Genomic DNA, 11,118 nt, shown 5'->3' with positions numbered 1-11,118 from the left:
CCCAATTAGAGCAGAAATATCTAAGACTATGTTTATGTCAGGGACAGGACCCTGACAGGGTTCCAGCGACAGGTGACAGCATCCTGAGGAGGCCCTCAGGGTTTCAACTATGGGCGACGGCCTTGTGTGGGTGGGGAGGGGGATGCCTCAGGCGAGCGGCTAGGGGGTATCCCGTTTTCTCTTTGGGAAATATGGTCATCCTTCACCTCCTAGCCGCCATGAGCAGAGGCTTCCAGCTGCTGCAGGCAGAGGGGGAATCCCACAGTTCCCAGCCACCATAGAGGCAGGGGAAACCATGGAGTCGCAGCAGAAAAAGTCACAGACAGGTCATGGCTTCTGTAAATTTTTGTTTATTGCCTGTGACCTGTCCTTAACTTTTACTAAAAATAGCCATGACAAAATCTTAGCCTTAATGATATATATAGGGCAGGTTTTAGCCAAGGAACATATGTTAAGCATGTATTGACTCATGAATTAAAAATGACATATTTAGGCCTGATTTTTAGGTCCAACAAACCTCTGTTTCATCAGGATTAAAGAGTGGGACAAAGATGCCCTTGTATTACCTTTGTGCCTCCCCCATTCTGGTTCTTGGCCCTAACATGAATAAGAAAATCTAAGGACTCCTCTAATTTACACTTGGCTGCCAATAGTCTCTAAGAGTCATTGAGGCAATACCACACCTGAGAGCTTTTACACTGGCTTTTTGGCACCCCAAGAACACTCCTCCAGCTGAGGTATTCCCCAGCAGCCAGGTCCATGTCTTTAGAGCTCCCTTTACATGTTGTAAAAAGACCATAACATAACAAAGACATTTACTCAGCAGGTATATGAAACACATCTGACTCTTCAGTAATGATTAAATCAAATTCAAAATGAACAAAATTTTAAAAGTAAGTTTGTATAACACATTATTTTGTTTCTTTTTCTCTTCCTAAACTCAGCGCCGGTGTTAGGGGGTTAGCAAGCAGGGCAATCACCTCAGGCCCCACACCACAGGGCTCAGCCTTCGGCTTCAGTCCCGGATAGCAGGGCTCGGGCTTCGGCTTCAGCCCCAGGTGGCAGGGCTTGGGCTTCAGAAACATTGCAGATATGTGAGCAGGTTAAGGAGGCAGGGTAGGGAGCCCCCCTCCTTAGTTTCTGCTCTGGGTCCTAGCAAGTCTAATGTAAGCCCTGTCTATTCTGCACTTTTCCTACTGTCTTGATGAATCTCTCCCCCGCACAGGTTGTCTTTCTCCCCTGCTCCATTTTGTGTCTACATTGCTCCTCTCCTCCAGTCTTGTAATCTCTTTTCCTCTGAGCTCCTTTTATTCTCAGACTACCCCCATGCCCACAGAGTCCTGCGATCTCCCAGACTCTTTCCCCGCCTCCAGGGTCTTGCTCCACCAGTTGCCACTTAATTGTGTTAGGTCCTCTTATCTCCAGTCAGGTTCCTCCAATGTTCCTGAGTTGTTGATGCTCTTTCCACATACAAAGAGGACTACAGGGAACAGGCTCTCTCTTTCCACATTTTTCACCTTTTCCAGGTTCTCTGTGCTTTACACTCAGATTTTCTACGTTGTTTGTCCTGCCATTTTGCCAACTGCATGTGGCCGGTCCCCCACATTTTCTTCTCATGCATCTCTGCTCAACTTTACTTCGCCTGTCTCTTTGGTGACCACATTCCCACTTCTAAAGTGCAATTCCAGGACAACTATGCAGATGCTTATCCCCAACACTTCCTTGCTGAATCCCAGATGCAGCCTCGCACCTTGGGCCTTTTAAAGGTACAAGGGAGAAATCATGGGGAAACGCTTTTGTTTTTGAATCCTGAATTGCCCATGCCCTGGAACTCCCTTGCTTCCCACCTCTTCTCCCCAACCTCTGAGCAACGTCACTGCCCCACCACCCTCAATTCCCTCATCTCTTTAAGCATCCTCACTTTCCCATACTCTGACCCCCTTCCCTCACCACCTGCTGCATCTGTGCTGGCCAGCCATTCTTCTGGCTGCTTTAGCTCTTGGAGAAGACTTCACTTCTAGGAATCCTTGAAACCTAAAACTCATAATTCAACTGGGAGCTCAATTTACTCACACTAGTGGCTTTCAGAGACATTTGGTGTCCTCCACCCCCCACAAGCTCATTCACTTGAGCCCATTCAGTTTTCCACTAGCTCCATACCCACACAGAAAGGCAGAGAGAGTTGGTTGGGAGAAGGTACAGGCCTGGTGGGGGGGGAGGGGGGAAGAGAGTCACACATGCACCCACAGCAGGGTAGGGAGTTGGGTCACAGCAGAAGGGTACCCAGGCCTAAAGGGCAGAGATAGACAGATAGTGCTTCAACTGAAGTTTCACCAGGACTGAACAGACCAGAACAATTACCTCCTGTGTCTTTCATATGACACTCCTGTTAATACACTGCAAAACTACATTAGCTATGTTTAAACATTAGTTTATATATATTTAAAATTGCAGGATGAAAATCTAGAATGAAATACTGGTCTCACTGAAGTCAACGGCAAAACTTGCATGGACTTCAGTTGGGCCAGGATTTCACCCTTTACGTTTTAGAGCTCATCTTCCAGGAATTTCCTCCATTATGAAACATTTTAAAGCTACCATTTTTGAATATTTAAATAGTTTACAGCTGCCTTGTGGGGTAAAAGAATTTTGTAAAAAATCACAGATGAAATCAAGAACCTCAATCTCCGATGACAGGCTCATATAATGGGTAACTACAGTAAATATTCCCTAATGAAAACAGTATAGGGTAGTTGCACATTTTTTACCTTTGAAGAATAATCAAGCTTTATTGAGCTTTTAAGTATCAGCAAGAAATTACTAAATGAAGAAAGTTTATTTTAAAATTATTCTAATCATACATTTCACTTCGCAGGTTAATGCAAATATTGCCTAAGGACAGAAGGAACATGCTCCAGCAGTAGTGATTCAAGGTGCTAATTGCAGACACGGCTTAAAGTTCAAATATAAAGGGCAAAAATCTAAAATCATGCTGCTCTGAATAACAAAGGTAAAATATTTTTTTAAAAGTTAAAACAATTAAAATTTGTTTAAAATTTAAAATTGTAACTAAAAAAAATCTATTTTAATTTATTGCTGTGGGCTTCTGTCTGTACTGTGGGTGCTTTGGTTCAAGGTAGAGAGAGTAACCAATGAAGTCCAGGTCCAGATTTCCTCAGAGTTTTACAGTGCACAGATCTGAGGCTTTAGTCCATGCCCATCTCTTGTTCAAATCACTCAGTCTTTAATCTCATGAAAGCTGTATGCTCAGCTAAATTTAGGGGAGTTAAATGCCCTGCACAGTAACAAAGAAACACTAAAATTACTTCCTTTCAGACCCCAAGGCTCTCATGTTCTTGCACTAGTTGGGGTGCTCCTAGGTTCTGCAGAGAAGTCAGAGACTTGCCCATTCCCAAACAAACACTGGAATTCAAGGAAATAATCTCCATGGTCAGTTACCAAAATAAAGTGTGGGGTGGGTGGAAACTAACGTCAAAGGGAGAAGTGTCAAGCAAGCTTCTGTGTTTGTACTGGACAGTAAATATTAATCCTTTATTATTATTTTTGTATTAAACTCGATTTCTTGACCAGAAATCCCAAAAACTTGTGTTAGCCAAAGGTGCTGGCTACACTGTTAAAGAGGGTTTTCTTTTAAATAAATGAACATCTTCGTCCTAGTAGACCTGTACTCTATTGTCTACTGTTTTACTCAGAACATTAGCTGCCCCTAGCGCATTATCAATAATACTAAATTTTAGCTAGACCTTAGTGTGTTGTTAAATAATGGATTGTGTGTCTTTTTTACTCTAAACTCTTGACCCTTAAAGAATGTCCAGGAAGGAACCACTTGTAACCTACACAAGGCAGATGTTTTCAGCAATTAATAAGATCATCATCGAAAGAGGCTTTAAGGTTATCAGGAATTACTGTAACAGATGATTTCTATCATAATGACTTGATTATAGATATATATTGTAATTGATAAAATAGTGACTGGTTGAACAGATGTCTTTAGCTTATCTATTATGTAAATCATATACCATGAAATTTAGAAGTCTACCATCAATAGTTCATTTTCTTTCTCTTTTCTGTGAACACAGTCTATAAAGACATACCTGTTACAGATATATGTTGTAATGGACAAAACAGTGCAATTGATAAGTGATGCTCATAAATGCTCTGTAATTGTTTTACAAAATGGATAAGGGACACGTGGTATGTATGGATTAATATCCAAGTATTAAGAGCTAATTATGGTCACACATGGTCCCAACAGTGATAAACTGGTTACAAATATTACTGGCTTATTGAATCAAAATAAGATCAAGCATAATAAAGGATTTTTCTTTGTTTTGAGCAGTATATAAGGGGTGAGTTTTGGGGAGTTAGTCATAAGTGAACTCAAGTATACTACCTCACTTCTCCAGTCTCAGATTTGGTATACGTTTCCTTTTCTGTATTCTGCATAGTGCTGTAATAAGTATTGCTTCATTGTTTTACTTAAAATAAAACTTCAACTGAGTTAGCTATTTGACTTCATGACTTATTAAATCTGAATATACATCATCATCAATGGTCAGGGTCTCAAAATTGGTAGAAATTTGGTTGCACAGCAGAACCATACGGAACTGTTACACTCACACCTTTCTTTATCCATTCTTTTCTGATCAGACCATAGCTGCTGTCATGGTTCAAAAGCTAGTTGCACCTCTGTCTCCTTTCAGGTCTGAGTGCATGCCTGCAGGCATTAAGCCTTGTATTTTTACCTATCACAAGGTGGGATTGCACAACTCTCCCACTCTTAGACTGGGCCCTGGGGTACAGTATCCTGTATATCAACTGTTATTACCCTACAGGCCCAACTGAGTTCAGGGACCTGTGGTTCTTCCCTTCAGGAGTTTGTGACCAGTGGCATATAGTGACAAAACAGCCTTAAAATCAAAGTTTTGTTTATTTTAGCAGTAAGAACAAAGCTTTTAGGGAAAAAGATTTTAAGATAGACATACATGTAGAGTGTATATCTTATCTAAAAATCTTACCATCTCCTGCTGGTAACCCAGGCAGGTGTAACTTCTTTGTACATCCCCAGTGTGGATTGTGTATCTCTGTTTCCCCTAAACTGCTGCAGCCTCTGTCTTGAGGGTGCCCCTTTTAATCCTCCCAGAGTTGCTTTGTTCTTTTGCATTTGTGGGCCTTTTTCTGTCCAGGTCAAAACCACTGTTATAGGTTGGCTGGAGATAGAGGCAAAATCATCAAAACTAATAGTTCTTGTATTGTCCCTTAATTGTCTTGTTTGCTGACAGGTGACTATATTTGGCCATTCTTTTCTTTCCTGCTTGTTTTTCCAGATAGTCCCCTATTACACTAAAAGCAATACATTCATACTTTAAGCATCCCAGGAACCAGGCCAACATACAGTATTTATAAATTGTCACAGAGCACCTCCATATCTGTCACTGATGCCTCTATTTGTTAGCTTGCAGAAGGCCCAAGCAGATTGTCTCCTCAATTCCCCCAGGCATTTTCAGAGGGCAAAAAGTAGGCAGAAGCATCTGGCATCATCTCACCTTCCTACTCTGAGGTCATTACCCTTCTTTTCTGCTCCTTAGGACTTCTTCCCTTGTCTGTCCCTCCAAAATGTCTTACCGCCCCACTCCCATTATTTCACCACTTATTTGCTTATACTGCATCACCTTCCTTCCTTTCTCTGCTTCCCTTGTCCAGAATTTTCCCCTTCCTTTCTCATCTACTCCCCATCCCTCTGGAGTCTTCTCCCAATCACACACCATCACATGCTCCTTTTGGGGGTGGGTGTGTGTGTAAGGGTCTGTCTTCCCTGCTGTTGCAGTGAGACAAATGATGAGGGTTCCGGCAGAGGGGCAAATAAGGAACAGTCTCTGTGGGCTGCTGAACAGCTTCAACAATTCCTCAATGCAGGAGATAATTTGGACATGTGATTTGCTGAACAAGAAACCTAAATAAACATTCCAAAAGATTGACATTTATTTCCTTTTACAAAAATACATATTTTCAGTCAAGTGGTAATAGGCTGACATAATTGGTGCCAGTTTACAAGGTTCTAAGATAGCATAGAGTGCTTCAGTTAAATATTTAAAGATAAAAAGAAAAGGAGTACTTGTGGCACCTTAGAGACTAACCAATTTATTTGAGCATAAGCTTTCATGAGCTACAGCTCACTTCATCGGATGCTGCATCCCATGAAGTGAGCTGTAGCTCACGAAAGCTTATGCTCAAATAAATTGGTTAGTCTCTAAGGTGCCACAAGTACTCCTTTTCTTTTTGCGAATACAGACTAACACGGCTGCTACTCTGAAACCTGTCATATTTAAAAGATAATTTACCAGAGTAATGGCCACTTTTCAGTTTCAGGGTTAGAAATGCTAGTCATCAGTTGTGCAAAACAAATTGCAAGTTAGAGATTAATTAATGCCATAGTGGTATAATTTAAATGACAGTCTTGATACAATTTGTTAAACTATCTTCTGATCACGAATAATTTTATATAAACTGTAAGAGTATTAAAATACATATTTTCTTAAAAATAACAATGTGACCGTTTATACCTAAAGACATTTTTAGAAAGATAGTATGAAATATTTATCATACAAAGGCATTTTTTCCATAGCAGGATTGCAATGTCACAAGACTTCTTATTCGACCCAAAGTACGTAAAGCAGAATGTTTTGATAATTGTGAACCACTTGTCATTTAAGAGTATACAGTATGTACTGTATTTATTTGTACATCATGGCTTCATCTTATCCTGCTTGGAATAGATCCTCAAAGTCACTCCTTGCATGCAGAGCAAATGTGCACTTTTTATACCAGTCTTAGTTTTCTTGGTTTAAAGTGATCTAGTGGCAACATATTCTTGTTGCTTAATATAGAATGAAAAATGGTTATTTATGCATATTTACTGTATGCATGTATTTTAAGTAGCTTCACTGTGCTGCAACCCCTTCTGGATATAGTCTCAACAATCCATAAGATTCCTTCAGCTGAAAGTAATATAGTCTCCTCTCTCCTGCCCCATTTCCTCCTCCTAAAAAAGAATCATTTCCTGGCAGGAGAGAGAAGCACACCATAAGATTACTACTACAAAAATCCTCAACTACAGTGGATTCTGTGCCAGCTAGCACTACTGACATCTATTGCAGGATGAGCAACAGTAACATTAAACTTGGTATATTTAGTAAGCAACACTGTATATTTTGTGATGAAGACTATATAGTTAAGACTGATTAATGAAAACTTAAATCCTGAATTTCAGGAGTTCAGCTTTAAAATCATTTTAATTGTTCAATGATAAAAATACAGCTAATCTGAGGTTAGCATTAATTAAGGCCTGTGAAGACAGTCACCCATTATCTCACTTAAATGGACAAAGTTAAAGGAAAATATACCAGTTTCCTCTTTCTTAGGACACATTTAACAGATGCCTTCTTTTCTGTGCAGAGACAGATGTAATATAATAATTGAAAAAAAGAGTAAAAAAATAAAACAAGATTAATGGCCAATTTAATGCTTTCACTTGTCTCTGCTAATAGCAGTTCTATAAATCATAAAATTGTAAACAATGATTTACCAACAAAATTCCTCAACTATTATGTACTTCATCCAAGTCAAAAACTAACTGCCAGGCTATTGTAACATCAGATGAAAAATATCTAAAGAAAGAAGGCATTAAAAGCAATTAGATATTACCTTAAATGGGACAGTCTCTTTACAAAGCCAAGGTGAATGTTGCTTCCCCCTGAGTTAACAGGAATGTGCACAGCAGCACCAATTTAAAAAAACATTCTGCAATGCCAGCATTGCATTGTGGTCCTGCATGTTTCATAATTTCACATACCCACAGGTTTTTCATAAGAGCACTTGGTTTTAAACATAATGAACACAAATTCTTTAGTGCCATCAGGATTTAAGTGGAACCCTGTAGGTTTCTATTTTAAAAGAAAAGCTAAAAATTGTTTTTCCACTATTACTACTGTCAATTACAGGTGTTAATATACCATTCACAGCTCCATTCCATTGATCTCTGCCAGTCTCTTCTGTGAAGCTTTGAAATATGTTGTGTGTTTGTGACATAAAAATCCTAATAGAAATCATGTTGTACCAGTTTTGAGCAGAATATCCTGTAAATCATCTGGAAGTGCTAGTATAATTGCATCAATGTGCATCTGTAGCTTTTCCATAGTGTCAGGTTTCATGGGTAGATGTTCTCTGTCAGCCTGGAACTACAGGAGGCACAATTAAACACTTTTTTCAATAAAAAACCTGCAAGTGAATTTAATGTTCATAAAAGAAATCAGACTAATGGATCTGAAGTCCTCCATCTAATGAACAGGTACGTGGACAGTGGGAATGCAAGCTTCCCCTCATACCACCAGCTTATTTCAACCTTGATTTGGACAGACTTCCAGGAATCAAGGGAAGTTTGGTTTCCGGGTTCATTTAGGACTCAGTCTTGCTCCTATTGGAGTCAATGGCAAAACACCCTTTGGCTTCAATGGGAGCAGGACTGAGCCCTTAATTTTTGGCATCTCTACTTAGATTGCCAACATCAGTAAGTCTAACTGGGTGCTTTGTCCCTCAAGGTATTGAGGGTCTGAGGCTAGCCAACCCTGATTACTGAATGAGCCACAAACAAGATCAGGTGATTTTCCTACAAAGAGCAGCAGGAAGCCCAGGCCACTGCAGGGCGTGAGAGAAGCTCCTGCTGGAAAGATGCTGACATCAGGAGAGTTTGGAGGCTAGAGACCAGTGAGTCGGAGGCTCCAATGGGAAACCCCTAATTGGGTATGGGCTTAGAGATCAGAGCCAGAAGGCTGAGCTCCAGCTTGGAAGAGATGGGACAACATATTCGGACAGAAGAAGAGCTCTGGCTGTGACAGAAGATGCCAGAGCTAAGTATTAACTTTTGGGTTGTCCTGATGGACTTTATTTTGGGACCCTGAGGATTGTTTTGAAATGTTTCTGTTATTAAACCAGCACTAGGCAGGGGTGGTGTAAACCCAGAGAAAAGCCTGTGTGCAGTTATTTCAGGGTCCCTGAAGAGAGGGAAACAGAGGCAAGGCACTGGAGAGCAACCTCTGGCCATGAGTGGGACACTCAGGAAGCCGTGGGTCCTGTTAAAGTGAGTTTTGAGCTGTCAGCTAGGCAGAGGACTGAAACAATCAATTAAACCACCTGAGTTCTGTTCACCCACCAGCCTTTTGGTTACTGCTGAACTGGGCCATCCACATTTGAATCAGTGACCTGGATGATCACCATCAATTTTCTGAGCTATCAAAATCTTGTGAGGAACATATAGTTCAATTTGAAGTAGATGTAGAACACACAAACACACTCACACTATAATATGAAATGACAAATTTCATCTGTACTTACTATAGTTACATACCAGTTTATTCTTTAGCTTTAAGACAAGATCCACTGTTTCTACTTCAGTATGTTTCTGACTCCAGAGAAGCAAGTCCTTTCAGATAAAAATTCATAATTCTGAAATATTTACATATATAAACACACAGTACTTTCAACAATACCATTAATTTACCTTTGAAAAACTTCTATTATATTTAGAACATTACTGCAATATACTACTTCTCACTATTTATGCATTTGTCATCTTAGAGAAACACAGGCTGGTCAATTTCATTTTCCAGCTCTCCAGCATTAGCACACACTTTAGGTTCCAAATGCTGCAGAGATTTTTTATTTTTTTCAAGTGTTTCAAACTGGAATTTAACTTTTGTTTTTGTTTTTAGTTGAAATAAAAGGTTCTGACAAGTGTCTCAATCTTTTTAAAGATTACAGTTGACAGGTGGCGAGGACAGAACACTTCTGAAACATGGAGCAAAGTTTTGATATAAAAAAAAATTTTATAAATCACTAAAATGCAAAAAATCGTACTTTTCTTACCTCATTACAGAGCGCTTCTAAATGGAGGACCTCCAACTTCTGTATCATTTCCTTCCGCCGGGTCCTGAACCAGCCATTGAAGTTTGGAGATTTCAAGAAGTGTCTTTAATAAAAGAGTGCAAACAAATTTATATTTTAAATTGCATTCTCAATTCAATTCTTTCATTTTCCCCCACCATCAAGTCTCTTACACAACTTCACAAGATTGTACAGTAGTTTTGTTGTGGGGACGAGGAGGAGGATATAAATATCAATTAGGAGGTTTTCATCTTTCAGAAAAATTATTGATTCTGCTTGCGAAGGAAAGTTATGTAGTGGAACACTGATTAAAAAGCGTCACTACAGGTTTGTGTGTCCCTTCAAAAAAAACACCAAGAAGCCTTATGCTCTGAAGTCCTTATGAAGTCTTCAGGCACAAAGATGCTTGTATTTAAAGGACTTGTCGTTTTATTTGAAATGTTGATTATCGAAAACAATTTGATGTCCCCTGCCATTGTGCTTTGGCTAACAGTTTCCATTCTAATGAAAAGAAAGGTGATTGAGAACTAAAGGGTTTAATTAGGATTATTGTTCTTGCTAGTTCTTCATGAGTTTAGGGTTTAATATAACAGCTTCTTTGACCTTGGGATTTTTACTTCACATATGGATAGGTATAGGAGTACTGTATAGCCATCTATTCCTGTTTATATAGATTATTCTTAATGATTTATATTATGATATTACCCAAAGGCCACCATCAGGACGAGAGCCTGATTATGCTGGGTGCTGTGCAAACATATGTTAGAGAGAAAACCTGTCCTGGAGGACCTTCCATCCAAAAGATAGAAAAATGGAGATATAACATACAAGGAAAATAAACATGGAGAAGGGTTAATACATTTTGGTTAGTTCCTTTTTTTAAAAAATTAGGGTAAAGGTACAGTGAGGACTGGCCACGTCTAAATGTGCGGGAGTAGGAAAAACAGACAAAGGGAGGGGCACCGGCCATGGCTCATCTGCCTATCCATGATCAGCAAGCAGGGTTTTGGAGGCATCACAGCAGAGGTGAGCGTTAAAGGGGCATGTGAAAGAAGATAAAGGTACTAGCTGTAATGATTATAGTAGGGATTTTAAAAAAAAATGTATAAGGGGTGGTGTGGCAAAGATGCTTAAGGAAAAAGTTGTCAGATGGGCAGT

General features: G+C 39.6%; 1 protein-coding gene across 5 annotated transcripts in view; it reads right to left on the bottom strand.

The window, feature by feature from the left end:
• Positions 1–6,255: 6,255 nt before the first annotated feature.
• DENND6A (DENN domain containing 6A) overlaps positions 6,256–11,118 on the bottom strand; it is a 44,173-nt gene continuing 39,310 nt past the window's right edge. For 4 of the 5 annotated variants that reach the window (XM_077821373.1, XM_077821375.1, XM_077821374.1 and 1 more), the window contains 4 exons: positions 9,943–10,045; positions 9,425–9,499; positions 8,138–8,258; positions 6,256–7,081 (listed from right to left, as the gene is read on the bottom strand). In XM_077821373.1, coding sequence (XP_077677499.1) covers positions 6,963–7,081; positions 8,138–8,258; positions 9,425–9,499; positions 9,943–10,045 — 418 coding nt within the window. In that variant the 3' untranslated portion in view covers positions 6,256–6,962. Of the gene's footprint in view, positions 7,082–8,033; positions 8,259–9,424; positions 9,500–9,942; positions 10,046–11,118 lie in introns of all 5 variants that reach the window. The other variant, XR_013346616.1, reaches the window with a different exon arrangement.

This window comes from Eretmochelys imbricata, chromosome 7, assembly GCF_965152235.1.
Source record: "Eretmochelys imbricata isolate rEreImb1 chromosome 7, rEreImb1.hap1, whole genome shotgun sequence".
Taxonomy (NCBI): Eukaryota; Metazoa; Chordata; order Testudines; family Cheloniidae; genus Eretmochelys; species Eretmochelys imbricata.
The sequence above is the reverse complement of the archived record's forward strand: the minus strand, read 5'-3'. Positions and strand labels throughout refer to the sequence as shown.